General features: G+C 60.7%; 2 protein-coding genes across 7 annotated transcripts in view; both read left to right on the top strand.

Annotated features, from left to right (window-relative positions):
- Positions 1-3,023, top strand: part of NF2 (NF2, moesin-ezrin-radixin like (MERLIN) tumor suppressor) — a 47,178-nt gene extending 44,155 nt beyond the window's left edge. For 5 of the 6 annotated variants that reach the window (XM_021537319.2, XM_021537318.3, XM_021537326.3 and 2 more), the window contains one exon: positions 1,381-3,023. In XM_021537319.2, the coding sequence (XP_021392994.1) occupies positions 1,381-1,431 (51 nt within the window). In that variant the 3' untranslated portion in view covers positions 1,432-3,023. The remainder of the gene's footprint in view (positions 1-1,380) is intronic. The other variant, XM_021537321.3, reaches the window with a different exon arrangement.
- An 8,482-nt stretch (positions 3,024-11,505) lies between these two features.
- CABP7 (calcium binding protein 7) lies at positions 11,506-19,566 on the top strand. Its single transcript, XM_021537297.3, has 5 exons — positions 11,506-11,783; positions 16,021-16,164; positions 17,506-17,618; positions 18,311-18,464; positions 18,613-19,566. The coding sequence occupies exons 1-5, from the start codon at positions 11,675-11,677 to the stop codon at positions 18,738-18,740; spliced, it is 648 nt and encodes a 215-aa protein (XP_021392972.1). The 5' UTR covers positions 11,506-11,674; the 3' UTR covers positions 18,741-19,566.
- Positions 19,567-21,942: the final 2,376 nt, after the last annotated feature.

The following is a 21,942-nucleotide window of genomic DNA, read 5'->3' as shown; positions in this document are numbered from 1 at the left end:
TGCCCACCCTCCCAGGGAACAATTCCTCCCAGTATCTCATCTATCCCTGCCTCTGGCAGTGGGATGGATGGGATTCCCCCTTACCCTGTTGCTCCAGGCCTTCTCCCAAGTCCTTCTCCAGCTGTTTTGCACTCCTTTAGGCACTGGAACACTTCCAGGAATTGGGCTTCCTGTCAGATGGCCCCAGCAGTGGGTCTGGCAGCAGCCTGGGACTCTCTGCTCCATTTTTTTCCCTCTCCAGCCTTAGAGAGGAAAAATGCTGCCTGTATCACACAGAATCCCTGTCCCACCTCACCCACCTTCCAGCCAGCTCTGGAGGGGACACTGCAGCAGCCAGGGGGATGCTGAAGAGGAGAGCCAGCCCTGGCCTGGAAGCTGCTGCCAAGAAAGATTATTGAGCCCCTGTAGAAATTTCCTCTGCAATACAGATTTTTTTTTTCCGACTGACATTAGAGCTGAGATGGAATTACTGAGGAAAAGCCATGGGGGAGAAGCAGGGAGGGGGGAAAGCACCTGATGGCTCCGTACAGGGGCTTAACTCACTGTAAGGTGATCCCAGGGTTCCTGTTTCAGCAAAACCAGCATTCCCAGGAAGGCACCGTGCTTAATCCAGCTGAAAGGAAGCCCTGGCAATTAGTCCATGCTTTGGCAAACTCCCGGTGATCCAGCAGCTGGCTGGAAGGTGCCACTTCTGCTGCTGCACTCCATTGGGTGGCTGGCTGTAAATCCTGGGATTTCTTCTCCGCCGCTGAGGATTTCTTTTATCTTCTTTGGCATTGGCAAGTGGGCTCAGGGCTCCTCCGTGGGGTATTACTTTGGGGATGGCTGTGGAAAGCTTTCCAAGGGTTTCTGAGCCCTGCAGAGCCTGCAGGGACTGTCCTGGGAGTGAGGGCTCTCAGCTCTGTCCTGTGGCAGAAGGGATGGAGCGGGGTGGGATGAGATGAGATCCTGGGGCAGCTGCATGGATCCCACGTGGTGGGATGGGGCTGGATGTGTGCGTGGCGAGGGTGGGCCCCGTTTGGTGACACAGGGGACACGGGTCCGGTGGCTCTCAGAGTTGTGGGTTCTCCCTCAGCTCGCTGAGGTGTTTCTCCTCCAGCTTCCCTTAATGTCCTCCTTGTCAGGGGCCCCAGGACTGGCTCCCTGGATCCAGTCTCCCACGTATTCCAATCCTGGAAGCCTCAGCCATGGCAGTGACCTTGATGAAGTCTCTGCCCCTGCTTTGCCTCGGGCTGTGCTTGCTGTGGTGGGGGCTGCACGACCCCCGGCTTCCGCACCCCCTGGCTGGGCTTCGACATCCCCCGGTATTTTAGGAGGGCTAGAGGCAGGAGCTCCCTCCTGGAGGTGCCCTGTGCCTCATCCCTCTCTGCTCTCTTCCAGCTCACCCTACAGAGCACCAAGTCCCGTGTGGCCTTCTTCGAGGAGCTCTAGGAAACAACTGCTCCGCACCGCTGCTGCTTCCCGCGGCTCGCCCAGCCGGAGCCGGTCCCGGCGCCGGGGCTCCAGCGGGATCAGCCCGGCCCCGCCGGCTGCTCCAGCCTCTGCACACCCACGGACTCGGGGCCGGCTGCCCACGGACTGTGTGATGTTCTCTAGCTTAGCAGCCGTTCATCCTCCTCCTGACACTTGGTTTTCCTGGGGTTTCCAGCTTTTTTTTCCTTATTTTTCTAGCATTGCTTCCAGGCTCGGCCCTCCAGGCTTTTCCCTGGAGCCAGGGTCGGGGCTGTGGCCGTGCCTTCCCAGCCTGGCAGCCAGCAGAGGAGTGTCCCCGGGGGGGTTGTCGCCCCTCTGCCGTGGCTCTGGAGCTCGCTGTGCCGGCCCGGAGCCCCCTGTGCCGGTCTGCAATCCCACGGGCCGGCCCCGGAGCGCCCGCCCCGCTCCCGGAGCCCCTGCGGGCGGCGGGGCCGGGAGCTCCATTAGGATCCCGAGCATGTTCCAGTGGAGTGCTGTAAATCAGGAACGGCGCGCTGGCTCTCCCAGCGCCCGCGGCGGTGGGAGAGGAGCAGGGAGCGGGAGGACGAGGACCCGGGGCTGGGGGGATCCTGGGCTGCTTCCCTGGGGAGAGGAGGTGAGAGGAAGGGCTCCTCCTCCTCCTCCTCCCTGCCGGGAGCAGGGAGAGGGAGAACAGCTAGTGCCAACCAAATGAAACCGTACTGTTCCTGCAAACTGTGACCAACCTGGGCAGCTTCGGGCTGGAGGGATCCAGGGGCTCCGGGCTGCTTTCCCTGGCTCCCAGGGCATCCCAGCCGCTCGGAGCCCCCGGGAATGCCGCTGTCCCGGGCTGGGCCCGGGGCTGCCTGCTCCTGCCCGTCCCTTCGCGGGTGCCTTTGCTCTGCCCCCCCCGCGGGGGGAACAGGGATGCCTTGACCTTCCCGTGTCCATCCCAAAGCCTGTGCCCCTCTCGGGTGGAATCCTCTTCCAGCCGCGTTCACCCTCCAGCAGAGCCGGTGCTGCCCCGGGGATCCCCCACATCCCCTCAGGACCCCCCTGTTCCTCCTTCCCACAGCCTCACCCGACCCTCAGCCCCACCGGAGGCTCAGCCCGGGGCCGAGAGTGGAGTAAAGTCCGTCCCATCCCTGTTTATTTAAACCCTGGGATCGGTTCCCCGCACGTGGCTGCAGTTCGGATGGCTGTGGCCTGGCACAGCCGCTTTCCCATTCCCTGGACTGTTGTACTCCGAAGGAATAACCGTTTTCTCCTGTTTTAATAAAAATTCACAGCACTAGGAGGGGAGCTGAGGCTTCTTTGCTTGTTTTTTTCGATGGGAAAGGCTGCTCGGAGCCCGGCTGCCGCAGTCGGCGGTGCCGGGATTAACGGGAAGCGCAGCTGCAGTGCCGGGATCCCTCCCGCGGGACCGGGAGGGCTCCGGAGCCCGCTGCCCCCGCTCCCCCGGGGCTCTTTCCATCCCTCCGTGAGGAAAGCGGCGTTTGGGCTGCCCGGAGGGGCTGAGCCCGGTGTTCGCCGTCCCTGGTGCCTCCTGATCCCCTCCTGCCTGGAATAAATAAAGGATGTGCTGCATTGACCTCAATTTTGTAATTAATCGCGGATGAAACCGGCCCAGCCCAGCGAGCCGCGACCCCCGGGGCTGTTCCCGGTCCCGCCGGGATCGGCCTTGGATGTTTCTCATCCTCACCCCGGCAGAAATTCCCGGCACAGGCACGGGACTAGAGCTCATCCCTGCGGGTGGGCTGCGGGAATTCTTCCCGGTTTTGTTGTTTGAAGCAGGGCTGAGGGGGTGGGATGGGGTTTCTTTTGGCAGAGGGATGCCGGTGGGATACCCACGGGAATTTTGGGGAGGCTGAAGGCAGCCGGTGAGGGATGTGGAGGGTGACCTGATTTCCCACATGGCCTCCGGTGACAGGAATTCAACTGGTGTGTCACCTGCACCGCCTGCATCCTGGAATTAATCCAGAGGAGCTTTATCCTGCACAGGGCAGGGCAGCAGGGCCTGGAATAAACTGGGAACACACAGCGGAGGGAATGGGATGGGATGGGATGGGATGGGATGGGATGGGATGGGATGGGATGGGATGGGATGGGATGGGATGGGATGGGATGGGATGGGATGGGATGGGATGGGATGGGATGGGATGGGATGGATCCCCTCTGGCTCGGGGGTCCCTGTTGCTCCAGGGGCTCTGCACAAAGCCCTGCACACCCCCAGCCCTGCACACCCCCAGCCCTGCACACTCCCAGCCCTGCACTCTCAGAGTTTTGCACACCCCAGTGTTGCCTCTCATACTCCCAGCCCAGTGCCATCTCCCTGCCTGCCCTCTCTGGCACATCCCAGACCATTTCTCTCCTGTCAAAGGAAGCTTCACTCTGATTTTTTTCCATTTTTAGCCAACTGAACTCAACAGCAGCTGCGGCTGTGGGCTGGTGTGAGCTGCCTTTCCTCGAGGAAAAGAAATCATCAAAAACCTTTGCCATGTACCTGTCCCAGCCCCTTCCCCAGCCATACCTTCCTGAGGAGGGAAATTGGGGATTTGGCCAATCCCAGGCAGCACCTGAGTGCTTTGGCAGCAGTTCTTCATTTTGGGTTCCCAAAGTCTCCTCAACTCACATTATTTCACTTCCAAACCATTAAATCTTCTCAAAAATAAAATAAAATGTTGAGAGCTGGGGATGAAAGGGACAGAGGGGACACAGGGTGACCTGTGGGTGTCAAGTCCCAGGGCCAGCAGCCCTGGAGGGGCACCAGGGGCACCCAAAACATGCACAGCTGGGCCAGCAACTCCCTCAGGAAAAGAGCTTAGAATGGGCAGAGGGGACGGATGGGGAAACTGAGGCAGGGATGGCTCTGGCCTGGCTGTGCAGCCCAGGGGCTGCTGCTCTGTCCCCCCCAGTGTCCCCCTGCATCCCGGGGTGCTGCCTGGCCCTGGGCGCCTTGGGGGACAAGGGAGGGGTCCCTGTGGGGACAGGGGGACACCGGCAAAGCCCCGGGCAGGGCTGGGGGGCTCCTGCACGTGTTGGGGGGTGTGAGCATGAGGCGGGGGGTGGGCACAGTGTGACACCAGGGCACCTGGCCATGACCGGGGCCACCACCTGGGGGCTGGGGCACCCCAGGGCTGCAGGTGGCTCTGCGGGGTCACACTCTGCCCACCCACATCCCGGTGGGAACTGGGGGAGCAGCCCATGGGACACCCCAACCCTGCCCACAGGCACCCTGGGGTGCTCTGGGCAGGTGAGGAGGTAAAACGCTGGTCCCGGGGTCACAGCCAGCTGGATCCTGCTCTTTTCCTGAGGACATGGAGACCTCATTGCCCTCAGCTGCCAGCTGCCAGCCTGGTGCTGTTCCCACCATCCATCCATCCATCCCCATCCATCCCACCCATCCCATCCATCCATCCATCCATCCATCCATCCATCCATCCATCCATCCATCATCCATCCATCCATCCATCATCCATCCATCATCCATCCATCAATCCATCCATCATCCATCCATCATCCATCCATCCATCCATCCATCCATCCATCCATCATCCATCCATCATCCATCCATCATCCATCCATCAATCCATCCATCCATCCATCCATCATCCATCCATCCATCCATCATCCATCCATCATCCATCATCCATCCATCCATCCACCATCCATCATCCATCCATCCATCATCCATCCATCCATCCATCATCCATCCATCCATCATCCATCCATCATCCATCATCCATCCATCCATCATCCATCCATCCATCCATCCATCCATCCATCCATCATCCATCCATCATCCATCCATCCATCCATCCATCCATCCATCATCCATCCATCCATCCATCATCCATCCATCATCCATCATCCATCCATCCATCCATCATCCATCCATCATCCATCCATCAATCCATCCATCATCCATCCATCCATCCACCATCCATCCATCATCCATCCATCCATCCATCATCCATCATCCATCCATCCATCATCCATCCATCCATCCATCCATCATCCATCCATCCATCATCCATCCATCATCCATCCATCCATCCATCCATCCATCCATCCATCCATCCATCCATCATCCATCATCCATCCATCCATCCATCATCCATCCACCCATCCATCCATCCATCCATCATCCATCATCCATCCATCCATCATCCATCCATCCATCCATCCATCCATCATCCATCATCCATCCATCCATCATCCATCCATCCATCCATCCATCATCCATCCATCCATCATCCATCCATCCATCCATCATCCATCCATCCATCCATCCATCCATCCATCCATCATCCATCATCCATCCATCCATCATCCATCCATCCATCCATCCATCCATCCATCATCCATCCATCCATCCATCCATCCATCATCCATCCATCATCCATCCATCATCCATCATCCATCCATCCATCCATCCATCCATCCATCCATCCATCCATCCATCATCCATCCATCATCCATCCATCATCCATCCATCCATCCATCCATCATCCATCCATCAATCCATCCATCATCCATCCATCATCCATCCATCCATCATCCATCCATCCATCCATCCATCCATCCATCCATCCATCCATCCATCATCCATCCATCATCCATCCATCATCCATCATCCATCCATCCATCCATCATCCATCCATCATCCATCATCCATCCATCCATCATCCATCCATCCATCATCCATCATCCATCCATCATCCATCCATCTCATCCACCTTGGTGTCTCCAGGCTCGCAGGGCCGGCCGCTCCCGGTGAGCTCCGCCTGTTTGGCCAGGCCCTTCAGGGATTTATTTTGCAGGAGATTCGGGACCCCTGGCTGGGAGCAGAGCTGCCCCTCAGTCCGGGAAGGGTAAACACGGGGGTTGTGGAATCCAAGGGGTGCGGAGCTGCTCCGCTGCCGGCGAGCAGAGGGTGAATCCCTGGAGCCGAGGGTGGAGTTTGGGGCGAGGTGTGACAGGATCCTGGCGGGCAGCAGGAGCTGCCATCCCTGCCCTGGGGTCAGATCTGGAGCGGGAACGCTGGAGTCCCACTGCCGTCACCTTCTGTGACACTGGGGACGGTCACAGCCCTGCGGGGATGCGCCTGTGCCCCTTTCTGGCCATCCTGGCACTGGGTACCACCACCGGATTCTGGCATCACAGGGCATCCCACTGCAACAGGTCACAGCGTCCTGGGGGGATGGAGCTGATGTTGCTCTGCACCAGCAGCGGGATGGGAGCAGAGCCAGGCCCGGTGTCCCAGAGCCAAAATCCCTCCAGGAGCTGCCACGTTTCCTTCTGAAAACGCCACATCCCTCCCTGTGCTCCGGCACGCCTCCCTGGGCAGGCCGTGCTGTCCAAAAGAGTGGCTGATGCTGTTAATGAGCTTGAGGGTCTTTGCCTGAGATCTCTGCGAGTTGTTTCTTGCTCCATCTCCTGGCAGGAGCAAGCGGAGTCACGGCTGCCCTCAGCATCCTGGGCTGCTCCCCCTCGGAGCGGCGCTAAGAACGGGCTCATCTCGATTCTTGCCGTTTTTCCATAAAGAAAAATTCCCTCTAAGCAGAATTCTTGCCTCCTCCCCTGGCAGCGCGATTCCCCCCTTCCGGATCCCAAATTCAGCAGAGCTTTCCGAGCTTTTCCCATTCCCCTGCAGCTGTGCCCGGCGTTTTCCCGTTACGGGGGGGATTTGCTCCCAGGTGCGGGAGGAGGCTCCCGACGCCTCCCCGGGGTCTCTCCCCGCTGCCCTGCCCGGGTTTCCAGCGGGCACCGGGAGCTGGCAGCCGGCGGCCGCGATCACCTTGTGGCTCGGAACATTGCAGCCATCCCTCTTCTCCCATCAAGCGTTCATTTAGGAAACATTTCACTAAATACCCACCTGACAGCACGGCCCCGGGAGATTGATGCTTCCAGAGCCTCCGAGGGCTCGGTGCCAGTGACTTTAAAATGTCACAGCGACACCCCCGGGGCGCCCACGTCCCCCCCGGTGCCCGGGGCAGTGGTGGCAGTGTCCGGAGGGCGCCGTGGTGCCAATCCCCCTCCAGCCCCCTCAGGCTGCCAGGAGGTCCCTGGGGTTGTCCTGGGGGATTTGAGAGCACCCAGCACAGGTTTGCACCATCCCCAGACATGGTTTCCTCATCCCTGACAGCTTTCCCACGGCTTTGGGACATCCCCATCCCATCTCCAATTCCATCCCGATCCTATCTCCATTCGCATCCCATCCCTCCCCCTCCCCACTCTCTGAGGAATCCCTATCCCATCCTCATCCCCATTTCATCCCATCCCATTTCCAACCCTGTCCCCATCCTCATCCCACCTCTAGCCCTATCCCTATGTCATCCCCATCCCAATCCTCATTTTATGCTCATCCTCAATCCCATCTCACTCTGTTCTATCCCCATCCCAGCACATCCCAACACTCATCCTCCTCCCATTCTCATTTTCATCCTAATCCCACCCCCTTCCTCATCCCCATCCCCATCTCATCCCATCCTATCCCACCTCATCCCCATCCCATTCCAATCCTCATTCTCATCCCACCCCATCCCATCCCTCAGGGCAGGAAGGAGCCCAGCAGTCTCAGCTGGGCACGGCAGAGCCAGAAGGGCTCCTCAGATCCCCAGCGCTGCCACAGGAGGGATAAACAAGGAGCAGATTAATTAAAGCTCCATCAGTCCCATCCCTGAGCCAGGGCCACTCCAGTCCTTTTCCTTTCCATCCCCTCAAACTCCTGAAAGGAATAAGGACGTGATGTTGGGATGTGAACCCAGAGCGAGGGCCCTTGACAGGAAGATCATTCTGAAGCTGCAAATAAACCACACAACACCAGGCCTGGATCGAGCTTCTCCAGCCTCATTAGTGGGATCAGCTAATTAGGAAAACAGCTGGCAGTGCTGGGAAAGTGCTGCTGTCTCCAGAGGGACAAAGGGACGGAGGGGAGAGGTGGCACTGACCTACTGGCGAGGCTGGTCTGAGCCCGGGTGAGATAAGGGGGGAATTGTGGAGAACATTCCCAACATCCCAGCGGCCGTGGCTGGGATTTCGGCTGAAATCCCTGGGATGCCGCTGCCGCCTCCCCGTGTCCTAGGAGTGAGCTCTGAGGAAACCCCAGAGCTTGTCCCCGCAGCATCGGGGGGATTGAGCGCCGGGACCGTGGGGCAGAGCAGAGGGAGCCAGCACGGCTCGTCCCAGCCTGCATCCCATGAGGAAGAGAGCAGCGCGGCTGAGCTGGGCTCCGGGAAAGCCCGGGAGCATTCCAGCGGGGATCCCTGATGAACAAAAACCCAGTCAGGCCTTCAAACGCAATTAAGCCAATTAATTTTCCTCCCCCCATCCCCGTTCTGTGCCGCCTGGACACCCCCATCCCCATCCCCGGGGAGCGGCGGCGGCCCCATCCCCAGCCCTGGGGGAGGAGGCTCCGCCGCGTCCCTGCCGCTGCACCGGGAGCTCCGCTGGGACCTGAGGGGAAAAGCCCAGAAATTGGCCCTGTTATTCCAGCTGGGATTTGGGTGGTGACAAATTAATGAGTTTCCACCCCAGGGCCTCTGGAAAATTAACTGGGAGGGAGCTTCGTTAACATCGAGGAGCAAATTGATGTGAAAAAAAAAAAAAAAAAAGAAAAAAAAAAAAGATTTTCAATCAGGTTTTGCTTTTTGGGGGGGGTTGTTTCTCCCAAAAAGCCACTTGTTATCATCAGCACTTCCCCCTTCGAGTGCTGGGATCGCAGCCGCAGTGTCTGACTCTGGAGGCTCCCTGTGGGGCACAGATCCACAACCCCATCCCGAGCTCCGTGCGGGGAGGGAATTGTGGCAGAGTTGGAAAAATCCAAAAATCCACCCCCGAGCCACGACTCCCCGGGAGGAGCGACCCTGCCCTGGGAGCCGAGACCCCACAGCGCCGGGAATTGCTCATCCCTGAAATCCCCGCTCCGGAGCGCGGCCGCGCTGGTTTTCTGCTGCGGGAGAGGGGAAATCCTCCCAACTAAAAAACAGCTTAAAGGGGACCCCAGCTGGCTGGAGCCGAGGGCGGCTGCAGCGGCGGCGCTGCGCTCCGGGAAGCCGCGGGGCCGGTCCCGGCTGCGGCTCGGGGGATGGAGCCCACGGGGGCTGGAGCGGCCCGAAAATTCCCGGTGAATCGGGTGAGGCTGAGCGGCCGCTGCAGGAGGCGAGGGGGGCTTGGGGAAGCAGTTGTTGGAGCAGCAGGAATCCTAGTCCAAGATTTTTGGGGTTCTTGCGACAGTGCCAAGATAAGAGGCACGTCTGGAGCTTGTCCAGCTGTGCCTCAGTTTCCCCATCGCTCTGACGCCTCCGTGGTGACCAGTGAGAACCTGGGAGGTGCCAACTGTTCCACTTTTCCCTCTCCCACCCTGTTCCAGCTCTGGGAATCGCGTCCCTCCTCCCCCCAGGCCCTTCCCTCCCACCACGGCACCTCCAAATGTGCGGAGCAGGAGCCTCGGCAGCCTCCCTGTGCCACTGTCCCACTCCACAGATGCCACCCAGGCACAGGGGACACTGTGATCCCCCGTCTCCCAGTGGGTGGGGTCTGCTGGGACAGCCCAGCCCAGGGAAGAAGGACAGCGGGATTTGGGAGGGAAGGTGTGCCCGGTCCTGGGAGCATTCCTTGCTGTGTGCCTGGGCGCAGGGATGTGGCAGGGATGTGGCAGGGATGTCACAGGGATGTCACAGGGACACGGAGGCGGTGTGGACATGGCACGGTGGGGACCTGCTCTGGCTCGGGAGCCCAGCTGTGATTAATCAACGTCCAAGTGAGGAATAAGGTGAAAAATGTGACCAAGGCTGGGGGCAAGCAGGAGGCGGCTGGAAAAGGAGCCAGGGATGGAGGCTTTGCTCCCGGCCCCGCTTCCTGCCTCTTCCACGGCTCATCCCTTCCCTGCCGTGGGAGCAGGAGCTCTGCCCGTGGGGTCCCTCACCCCGCAGCACCCCGGGGACCTCGGGGTGACGGCTGGCCCAGGGTGGCACATGCGGGGGCTTTGGGGTGGTGGCAGCCTGGTGTGCCAGCTGTGGGGACACAGGGGTGACAGCCGTCCAGGCACGGGATGCCACGTGCAGGGACCTGGGGGTGGCACCTGTCTGGTTTGGGGTGCCACATGCAGATGATGGCCTCTTGGGATGGTGACAGCCCCCGAAGCCTGCAGGGACCCTGGGACGGTGACTGCCCCACGAACGGGGTGCCATGTGCGGGGACCCGGAGGCGGTGGCACCCCGGGGTGCCATGCGCAGGGACCTCGGGGTGACAACTCCCTGGGCATGGCGTGCTGCATGTGGGGACCCCGGGGTGACACCTGCCGGGACAGGGGGTGCCACAGGGACCCCCAGCCCTGCCTGCCGACCCCCAGTCCCCCCCCCCGACCCCCCCCGCGGTACCAGCGTCTCCCACTCCCCCTCCCTGCGGCCCGGGACGCTGCCCCCTCACTGCCGCACTGCCCCCCCTCGCCGCCCCCCGGGGCAGGCCCCACCTCCCCCCCGCCCCCAGCCCCATTTCCCGGGCGGGACCGTTCAAAACCCGCCCGGCGCCGCCGCTCCCCGGATTCCGCCGCCGCTTCCCGGGGCCGGGGCCGAGGATGCTCCGGCTGCCGGCGGCGGCGGGGGGGCGGCGGGAGCGCGGCGGGGGCTGAGCCGCGGCGGCAGCGAGCCCCGGCCTGCCCGGGACACTTGGCGGGGAGGAAGAAGAGGAGGAGGAGGAGGGAGGAGGAAGACGAAGAGGCCGCCTTCAGCCTCGGCCCCGCCATGCCGGGCCCCACCGGGGAGCGTGGCCCGGTGGCAGCGGCTCCCCGGGGGCTGTGAGCGGCCCGGGGCCGGCGGAAGGGGGGCCCCGGGAGGAGGTGGGGGGGCTCGGGGCGGAGGGGGGGCCCCGAGCGGCATGGCCAGACCCGTCCCCCCCGCCGCCGCCGCTTCCACCGGGATTTAACCGGGGCTTGGATGCTTTCACCTCCCGTTTCCACTTCGGGAGGGCATGTGCGCGGGGGAAGCGGGCCGCCCCCAGCCGAGCCCCCCCGCGCCCTGACTCCGCGGTGAGGGGCTCGGCCGCCAGCCCCGTCCCGCCGCCGGCCCCGGAGGACGGGGAGCGCCCGCCCGCCCCGGCCCCCCCTGGCCGGTGGGTACCGGGCGGGGGGCGGCGGGTACCGGCAACTTGTGTTTAGCGTCCGGCGGTACCGACTGGGGGGAGCCCCCCCTCTACCCGACGAGATTTGGGTTTAAACTTTGGGTTTTGGGGAGCCCCGAAGATGCCTTTCCACCCGGTGACGGCGGCGTTGATGTACCGGGGGATCTACACCGTCCCCAACATCCTCGCCGAGCAGCGCCCCGTGGAGATCCCCGAGGATGAGCTGGAGGGTGAGCGGCTTCGGGGGGCTGCCGGGGGGTCAGGGGGGATGAGGGGGACATCCCGTGGGATCGTGGGGCGAGGCGGTCTGGGGGGACCGGGCAGCGCATCCCGCGGGATGCGGCTGTGGCGGAGCCGGGGCGCGCGTTCCCCGGCGCCGTGGGGAGGCTGAGGGCGAGCGGGATGCGGATGGATGGAGGAGGAGGAGGAGGAGGAGGAGGAGGAGGGGAGGAAGGAGGAAAGCCGAGGCGAGGAGGCGTGCGGGGGTCCCGGGCCCCCGGTTGTGGCGATATGACACAGCAGGGACCGGCGATAGTGGCGGGGGCCGGTTTCCCCTCGCGGCGCGGCGGGGTCACCCCCTCCCCGCTGTCATAATATGACAGTGGCTGGTGGCGCGGGGGCCCCGAGGGGCGGCTGTCACCCGCGGCACCCCCCGGGACACGGCAGCTCCCGGCAGTCCCGGTGTCACCGGACTCCGGCCGGGAGGAGCGGCCGGCGGGGCTCTGCCCACCCGTGCGATGAGAGGGGCCGAGCTCAGCTCGCCGCCACCAGAATGGCTTTTTCCACCCCAAAAGTTTGCCGGGGCGGCGGGACGGGTGCCCGGCTTTGGGGTGTCCCTGGGGAACCTGGGGGAAAGGGGTGCAGCACCCCCGGCTCCAGACCGGCACCAGGAGGGAAACTGAGCCACGGGGGGTGACCCCACACATGTCCCCACTCTGCCTGGGGACAGCACCCTTGGCCCAGCACCCAACCAGGAGCCCTTGGCATCCCTCTGGGGAAACTGAGGCAGGGAGCTACCAAGCTGGGGGTGAGGAGAACCCCAAAATCCATTTGGGAGCCCTGAGCGGGTGCTCACACCAGTGTGCAAGGGCTGTGTGTGTGTGTGTGTGTGTGTGTGTGTGTGTGCAGCTCTGCAGGGTGTGCGTGTGCGTTGACGTGCCTGTCACAGCCTCACTGCAGGGGCTGCGTGTGTGTGCACAGGCATGGCACACCCCCCTCACAGCGTGCTGCAGGTGTGCACGCACATCTGTGTGCACACACATCTGTGTGCTCGCACATCTGTGTGCTCACACATCTGTATGCACATACACGGCCTCACTGCAGGGTGGCTCTGTGTGTGTGGCTGTGCCAGTGTCACCATGTGTGTGGCTGTACCAGTGTCACCATGTGTGTGTGTGTGTGCCAGTGTCACCGTGTGTGTGTGTGTGTGCCAGTGTCACCGTGTGTGTGTGTGTGTGTGTGTGTGCCAGTGTCACTGTGTGTGTGTGTGTGGCTGTGCCAGCCCCTGTGGCTGGGCCCGTGTTTGTGTCACTGCAGCACGTGTGTGTGCCCATGCCCAGCCCGGCTGCAGGAGGTGTCTGTGCGAGTGTGCACACGCGCAGCGTCACAGCAGGACGGGCTCGTACGCACAGCCCTGCTGCAGAGGGTGTTGGTGTGCCTGTGCACGAGCACAGCGTCGCTGCAACATGCTGGGGTGTGTGTGTGTGTGTGCAAGCACCAGCACAGCTGTGCTGCAGTGGGGTTCTGTCTGCGTGCACGCTGTTTGTGTGCCTGCGTGCACAAGTGCAGCGTCGCTGTGACGGGTTTGTGCAGGTCCACGTGTGTGCACACACAAGTGCAGCACCACTGCAAGGGGCTGTGGGTGTGCAGGCACAGGGATGTTGCTGCAGGGGTTTGGTGTGTGTCTGTGTGTGCGCACTCGCACAAATGCAGCCGTGCCAGGCGTTGGTGTGTGCACACACAGGTGCAGCACCACTGCATGGTGGTTGTGCACGTCCATGCGTGTGCACAAGTGCAGCACCACTGCAAGGGAAGTGTGCGTGTACATGCAGCACTATGGCAGCACAAGGTGTTCGTGTGTTTGTGCACAGGTGCATCTGTGCAAGGTGTCGGGGTGTGCACGCACAGGTACAGCATCACTGCGAGGTGTCAGGGTATCCATGCACAGGCACGTCTCTGCACGTGTGTGTGTGTGTGTGTGTGTGCACCCATGTGTGTGTGTGTGTGTGTGCACCCATGTGTGTGTGTGTGTGTGTGCGCACCCATGTGTGTGTGTGTGTGCACCCGTGTGTGTGTGTGTGTGCGCCCGTGTGTGTGTGTGTGTGTGTGTGCACGAGCACATGGCTCCAAGGTGTTGGGGTGTGTTTACACACTCACACGCGTCACTGCAATGTGTGTGTGCACACAGGTACAGCGTCACCATGACGTGGTTCTGGCTGTGTCTCTGTGTGTGCATGCACGGTGTCTGTGCAAGGGGTGTTTGTGTGTCTGTGTGTGTATTTGTGCATGTGTCTGTGTCTGTGTGTCTGTGTGTCTGTGTCTGTGTGTATTTCTGTGTGTGTGTATTTGTGTGTGTCTCTGCGTGTGTGTATTTGTGTGTGTGTGTCTGTGTGTCTGTGTGTATTTGTGTGTGTCTCTGCGTATGTGTATTTGTGTGTGTGTGTGTGTGTGTCTGTGTGTCTGTGTGTGTGTGTATTTCTGTGTGTGTGTGTATTTGTGTGTGTCTCTGCGTATGTGTATTTGTGTGTGTGTGTGTGTGTGTGTCTGTGTGTATTTCTGTGTCTCTGTGTGTGTGTTTGCACACCCGGGCAGATCCCTGCGGTGTTGCTGTGTGACACCGGTACAGCATCACCATCAGGTTGTGTCTGTGTGTCCGTGTGTGCACAGCTCCGGTGTCACTGCCAGGGGTGTCCCAGCCTCGCTGCAGGGGGGTGTGTGTGAGTGCTGCAGCTGTCCGTGTGTCTGTCCGTGTGTCTGTGTGTGTGTCGGTGTGTGCTCACACCCCTCTGTGGTGTCCATGTACCACTCCCGTGTCCCTGCACCAGTGATGTCCCAGTTCACCCATCCCCGGGCTCCCAGTGCCGTGTCCCCTCTGCACCCACCTGTGGCAGCGGGGCCGACGGCAGCGCTGGGAGCCCCAGGGGGACCCCACAAGGTGCCAGACACCCACGGGCTCCCAGCTCCTCCTGTCCCCCTGCTTTGGGGACACCGGTGACATCCTGACACGGCTCCACACTGGGGCTGAGCAGACTCAGGGCGCAGCTGGGGCAGGGGGTGCTCAGTGAGGAGCCAGGAGCCCACTCTGGCCACGGTCAGGACACGTCCCTTCGTGTCCCCCAACATCCCGAACCATCTGATGAGGAGCCATCCTGGAGCTCTTTGGGATGAGCATCCTTGAAGGATGAATTTTGGGGGTGCCTGGAGTGGAGTGGGGCCCCCCGGGAGCACAAGGAGAAGCTGGAGGATCTCCCTGCCCAGGCAGCGACACTGGCCACGGAGAAGCTCAGACTGACAGGTCAAAATCCCACAAAACTCCCCCAAAACACCTTGAAGACGTCACTGATGTGACACCACCCAGGCAGGGATGTTCCCAAGCACTTGGGGTCAGTACTGTCACCCAATGTGGGTTTTTTCCCCCCAAACCCAAAGTTCACAGCCCATTTCTCCTGCTTGGATCCCCCTGGCAGCCACGTGGAGGAGGAAGAGGCACCAACGTCCTGGCCTGGCTTCCCACTGTCCCCCAGCACAGATTCCCTGGTCCTTCTTTTCCACCAGCCTGGCTCCAGCTTCACACATCAGGTGGCATCAAAAAGCCAGAAACTGCCCCAAAAAAGGAGCAGAGCCCTGAGTGCAGCAAGAGGTGGGGTGGAGCCAAGGGACTCAGGCCATGCCTCAGTTTCCCTGCAGCATCTCCCTGCTGCCCTGCAGGGATCTTCCCCCACATCCCAGGGGTTCCTGTTGGGCCAGAAACCCCCAAACCTGCATCTCCATCCTCCTCTGCACTGGACAGGGCTGAACACTGCAGCAATTTCGTCGATTTGGGATTTTTTTTTGGGTGAAGAGTGGCACAGCTGCAGCACCAGGATGGGGGCACAGCCCCAGCCCCCCATGGATGCTCAGGAGCGCTCCGGGCTGGGCGTGCAGCGCCGGGGGTGCCCCCGCGGCAGTGCCCACCTGGTGGCACCCCAAGCCCAGGCACATCCAGGGCTGCGTTTTTAGGGCAGAACGCCGCAGTTTCGGCTGTGGCACTAGCGAGGGCAGGCTGGGTGCGGCGAGCGGGTGCCTGGAATTGGGGCAAATATTCGGGGTCCGCTGGGCAGGTGGGACCCTGCTGGGGAGGCTGGGGGTCCCACGCTGGCCGGAGGGGGCAGGTGGGATCCCCACAGGGGTTCTGCGGGTGCTGGAGTGGTTCTGTGGGTGCTGTGGGTGCTGAAGCTCGGCGGACTCACTCCTGCTCCCCCCCCCCAGAGATCCGGGAAGCCTTCAAGGTGTTCGACCGCGATGGCAACGGGTTCATCTCCAAGCAGGAGCTGGGCACGGCCATGCGCTCCCTGGGCTACATGCCCAACGAGGTGGAGCTGGAGGTCATCATCCAGCGCCTCGACATGGACGGTAGGACCCGACAACCCGGCACGGGGACAGGGACGGGATCCCCAGGCGGAGAAACACACAATTCTCCCGTATTCCCACCCCGCGTGCTGGACACGGCACGGGATGTGGGATGAGCCTGACCCGGGCTCTGCCTCCCGCTGGAGCCTCCCGCTCATCCATCATCATCATCATCATTGGCACTGCAGCTTTGTTCGGGATGATTTAAGGATCCTGGATGTTTGTGGGATCGCTAAACCTGCTGGGACCGCGCTGCCGAGGCTGGATCCCGCACCCAGGGGTGGATCCTGCACCCTGGGTCGTGTCCTCAGCACCCATCACCCCCCAGCACTCGCTGCCACCGTGACCCTGTCCCCACCCCTCCCTCGCCCACAGGGACCTGAAAAAGCTCCTTAATTTATTGCTTTTCCTTTTTCCCCCATTTAAAAGCCTTTCCGGCAGCGCTGCCAAGGCGCCGCTCCCCTCATCACTCATCGTTAGTGCTGCCCTGACAGCGCCGCGGCAGCGTCCCCACGGCCAGGGGACACGGCCAAGAACAGCCACCAAGCACCCCCAGGGTCACGGCCACCACCGGGGTCACGGCCACCACCGGGGTCATGGCCACTACCGGGGTCCCTGCTGGAGTTGGGGTTCTTGCTGGAATTCAGGGTCCGACTGTTGTTCAGAGTCCTGGACAGCATTGGGCTTCCCCAGCCAGTCCTGGGGGCTCCAGGTGACACTGGGTGTCCCCAGGTCCCATTGGAAGGGGGCCCAAATGGCATTGGGGGTCCCCAGAGAATACTGGAGGTCCCTGCATGCCAATGAGAGCCCAGCCAGCACTGGGGACCCCAGCCAGTGTTACCATCCCAGCTGGTGCTGGGGACACCAAGCTTTGTTGGAGGTCCCCACCCAGTGTTGGAGTCCCTGGTTGGTTTTGGGGGTCCTCAGCCAATGTTTGTGGTCCCCAGTTAGCCCTGGGAGACCTCCAGATGACATTGAGGTCCCAGCTGGAATTAGAGTCCAGCTCATGTTCATGTCCTGGATGGTATTTGGTTTCCCCAGCCAGCACTGGGGTCCCAGATCACATTTGGGGGGGGATAGGTGGTATTAGGGTGCCCCTAGCCCACAGTGGGTGTTCCCAATTGGCCCTGGGGCCCTGGATGGCACTGGAGACCCCATCCAATGCTGGTCATCCTGGCCAAAGTTGGAAGTTCCCTAAATTTGCTGGAGGTTCCCAGCTGATCTTGGGGTCCCCAACTGCTTTTGGAGATCTGTAACCACCCATGGGGCCCCTTCTGGGTGGGGGAGTGTCCCATGTGCCCTATGCCCAGGCATGGGGGTGACGGCCACTCCTGTGTCCCGCAGGTGACGGGCAGGTGGACTTCGAGGAGTTTGTGACATTGCTGGGGCCCAAACTCTCCACCTCGGGCATCCCCGAGAAGTTCCACGGCACCGACTTCGACACCGTCTTCTGGAAGGTAGGGACAGCCCAGCCCCACGGGAGGGCAGGGACACCCCCAGCCCCACGGGAGGGCAGGGACACCCCAGCCCCTCCTGGGGCATCACCTCAGAACCTGCACCAGGGAAGGGTCAGAGTCAGGGCCAAGGTTGGGATTGGGATGGGCTGATGGTGAAAGTCAGGCTTTGGGTCAAGGATGAGGTTAGGGTTGGTTTAAGAGTCAGGATTGGGTTTAAGATCAGGGTAAGCATCAAGCTCAGGCTCAGGCTCCAGTTTAGGGTTTGTGTAAGCCTGGCTCAGGGTCAGCACTGGTTTAAGGGTCAGGGTTAGGGCTAGGTTTAGGATCAGGGTTGGGGTTGGAGTCAGGGTTAGGATGAGGGTTGGGATCAGGTTTAATGGTGGGCCCAGGGTCAGGACTGGGGTCAGGAACAGGTTCAGGGTCAGGACTGAGGTCAAGGTCAGGACTGGGGTCAAGGTCAGGATCAGGATCAGGGTCAGGGTGCACTCCCCTGAGCTCCTGTGTCCCTGTCACAAACAGGGTGCCAGCACCCTCTGTGTGCCCCTCGCTCTTCTGGGGGTTCCCAGGACACCAGGCCTTTCCCAGACAATTCCAGGGTGATCCACCCAAACCACCACATCCAAAGGTTCTGGGGGACCCCGGAGCCCCGTTCTGCCGGCCATGGGGTCACCCCGAGCCCCCGTCCCTGGCAGTGTGACATGCAGAAGCTGACGGTGGACGAGCTGAAGCGGCTGCTGTACGACACCTTCTGCGAGCACCTGTCCATGAAGGACATCGAGAACATCATCATGACGGAGGAGGAGAGCCACATGGGCACGGCCGAGGAGTGCCCCGTCGACGTGGAGAGTGAGTGCCGGGCACCGGGAATGCTGAAATCCGTGGGGACGCCAAACCCCCCACGGGGATGGCAAACCATGGGGATAGCACTGGTCACCCTTAGTACAAGCAGAGTGTATTTGGGATTGGGGTAACGCGGTGTTTGTCCCACCCCCAGCCTGCTCCAGCCAGCAGATCCGCCAGACCTGCGTGAGGAAGAGCCTCATCTGCGCCTTCGCCATCGCCTTCATCATCAGCGTGATGCTCATCGCCGCCAACCAGGTGCTGCGCAGCGGGATGAAGTAACGGGGCGCCCCCGCCGCCGGGGACCCGCCGCGACAGCGAGGAGGAGACACCTATAAATATCTATAAATATCTCTATGTACATCCATCTGTGGCCCAGAGACGAGACCCCCCCCGGGCGGGGGGCAGCCGAGGGGACAGAGCCGCGCCGGGGCCCCGCCGCGCCGGGCGCTGCCGCCGCCGCCGCTCGCAGAGCGCGGAGACTTTGGTACCGACACCGACACACCGAACCCCCCCTCGCCAGACAAAATCCGACCCGTGAGTGCATGTGACGTGCATGGAGCCCCGTGAGCCCCCTCCCGCGGCGGATCCCGTCGGATTCTCCGATCTAGCGTTAGAGCTCGTATTTAGGATAAACCAAATCATCCCCTAAGCAATACGCGCGCCCGAGATGGTTCCTAGAGCCGGGAGCGTTTGCATGGACTTGGCTGCCAAGGGCTGGATTCCACCCCCCCAAAGCCCCTCCCTGTCCCCGCGCCGTGCCTCGGTTTCCCCACCTGCCCGGTGCGGGGACACTCCTGACCTCCTGCTTGATGCACTTTGAGCCGACCCCCCTCGGGAAGAGGCGGAGCGACCCCGAGGCCGGGGAGCCCCGCACGCCCCGGAACCCCCAGCCTGTATGTAGCACCCACCTGGGCACAGACTGGTTCGGATTTGGGGCCCTTTCTCATTCTTTGGAGTTTTTGGGGGTTTTGGGGTGGTGTTTTTGGTTTTTTGGTTTGGTTTTTTTTTTTTTTTTTTTTTTTTTTTTTTTTTTTTTTTTTTTTTTGTTCTTCCTGGTTGGTTGTTTCTGATCTGAAATAAAACTGGGATTTCTGAAGCGCTCTGAGCTGCAGGGGCTCCTGGAGATGCTGGGGTGGAGGGAGATGGGGTGGGGCCCCGGGAGCACCTGTGGGTGCTGCTGAGTCCTGCTGGCACAGGAGGTGGGTTTGGTTTGGGGGGCTGTGACCCCAGGACTCCGGGGACTGGAGCATCCCTAAACTTTGGGGCAGCAGGACCTGGCTCCTTCCCAGCAGCTCCCATGACCCCCACCCAATCCAGCTGTAGATCCTGCTACAGGTCCTGCCTCTTCCCATGGATCCCAGAGGTTTCATCCCTCTCTCCACATCTCATGCCCTGATATTTTATGTTTGGTTTGATGAATGTTTCACTCCCCTTTGCCTCCACGGGGAGGATGCTCAGCCCAAGCCCCTTCCCAGAAGTTCTTTCACCTGGGTTAACAGTAATTCCAGCAGGAATTACTGTCTGGGCCATTCAGAGAGGCTCCACAGGGTCACAATTCCTGTGCCAAGCTGGGGATCCTGTCCCAAGGCTGGAGGCATGGAGCACCCTGTTACTCCTGATTTACACCATGGTGTGAGCCCCCCAACTGAGGGACATTGGGAATCTCACATCACTGTGGGAGCCCATTCCCACCTAATGGATCACCCTCCCGAGCCCCCAGCGATGCATTTTTAATGGTATAGAGATTAAAGGAATAAATAAACATAGGGGGAGTGCTTGGGGCTGGGAGAGAATCGGGCAAAGCTGCTGCTCCCCATTTCCGGGGCTGGAGGAGCCCATCCCAGGACACTGGGGCTGGGACATCCCCACCTTCACCTCCCTGGCTGCTCCCATGGGGAAAACTCATTTCCTTGCACCGGCATGGGAATTCCCACCCTGCAGCACCACGGGGGAGAGGGGGGGGACACCCCATTTTTGGATGCCAGGAGGAACTGGTGGCATTTTATTGATTTGGGGTTTGGGTGGGGCCTTTTTTTTGATCTTCTCTAATTTATCAAACCAATTGAAGTGAACGTCCAAATGAGAAATGGAAATGGGAAGTGCTCCACGGCAATGAAATCACTCCGGCTGCCTCGCAAAGTGCGGGAGGCTCCGCATCTGTAATGAAATTTCATCCATCTCCCGTAGAAAGTTTGGATTTTTTATGGACTGGCATTTCCAAAGGAGCCACGTGGCCTCGGAGACATGTGTGTGTATATATATATATATATATTTATTTTTAACTAGGTCTATTATAGACACTGTGAATAAACATAAGAGAAGGAAAAGAAAAAAAAAAAAACCAAGACAATTTAATTTGCCAGAAAATACAATAATGTAAAAGAAAAAATTAGATAAAAGGAATAACGCCATCCCCCAAGCTCAGCGTTTCAAAGCTGCTCAATTAATTTTAATGGGAATCGGCAGAACGGATTTCTTGGGGCAGGTTTGGAGTGGCAGCTCCCGATCCCGGAGCAGGCGGGATGCGGAGCGGGGTCCCGCCGCGTCCCTGCTCTGCCGCAGAGGCGATGGATCACTGCGGCTGCTGCGACAGAGATGCTCCGGGATAATTCAATTAAGGGACCGCCAGGAAAGGCGAAAACAAAAGGGAATGTGCCGGGAGGGGGGGGCTGCCGCGGGAGAGGGGAGGTGGGAGGGAGCAGGACCCTGCATGGGTTCCCTGGACATGGGGACAAAGGAGTAAAAGTGGCAGCAACCCCAGCGGGGGTTGCAGGGCTGCGATTCCATAGCTCTGGGAAGTGTTTGGGATAGGAAGAGAAGAAGTTGGTAATGGTTCTTTCTCTTGTGCTGCAAGAAGTGTGGGATGGGCTCAGCTCCACCCCTGTCCGGGTCCCATTCCCATCCCTCTCCTTGTCCCAGTCTCTGTCTCCATCCTCAGTCCCACTCTCATATTTATTTCCATTTCTCTTTCTGTCCCTTTCCCCTCTCCCCATCCTCACTGCTGTCCCATCCTCATCCCATTTCCATCCCCATCTTCTCTCCATCCCTGTCCCACCCTCATCCCCGACCACTCCCCAACCCCACTCCCTTGCTGAATTCCATCCCTGCCTCAATCCCCATCCTCGACCCTATCTCTACCCCATTCCAACCCTTCTGTCCGTGCCTCTCTCTGGCCTGTCCTCACCCCAGTCCACTTGCTGTCCCCATTCCCACTCCTGCTCCCGTCCCCCTCTCTCCCAGCAAGAGCTGCCAGAGGACACGGGCAGCGCCCAGCGGGGCTGCGCTTGGCAGGGGCCCAGCAGCCACTCATTTCCCTAAAAGCTTCCCGATAAATTACTCCAGTTCTTGCTCCAGCAAAGGCACTTTGGCTCAGGCTTCACTATTGGGCAGCAGCTCCTCACTCCCACCCCGGGCACAGTGAGTCCCTCCCTGCAGCATCCCTTGGGATCGGGTACCAGCCACCCCTGCGGGAAGCAGCCAC

This window comes from Lonchura striata, chromosome 18 (assembly GCF_046129695.1).
Source record: "Lonchura striata isolate bLonStr1 chromosome 18, bLonStr1.mat, whole genome shotgun sequence".
In the NCBI taxonomy this organism is placed as follows: Eukaryota; Metazoa; Chordata; class Aves; order Passeriformes; family Estrildidae; genus Lonchura; species Lonchura striata.
The sequence above is the reverse complement of the archived record's forward strand: the minus strand, read 5'-3'. Positions and strand labels throughout refer to the sequence as shown.

Coding starts and splice junctions, on each gene's coding strand:
- CABP7 (XM_021537297.3), top strand. CDS start 11,675: ATGCCTTTCCACCCGGTGACGGCGGCGTTGATGTACCGGGGGATCTAC. Junction 16,165..17,505: donor CCAGCGCCTCGACATGGACG/GTAGGACCCGAC, acceptor TGTGTCCCGCAG/GTGACGGGCAGGTGGACTTC. Junction 17,619..18,310: donor TCGACACCGTCTTCTGGAAG/GTAGGGACAGCC, acceptor CGTCCCTGGCAG/TGTGACATGCAGAAGCTGAC.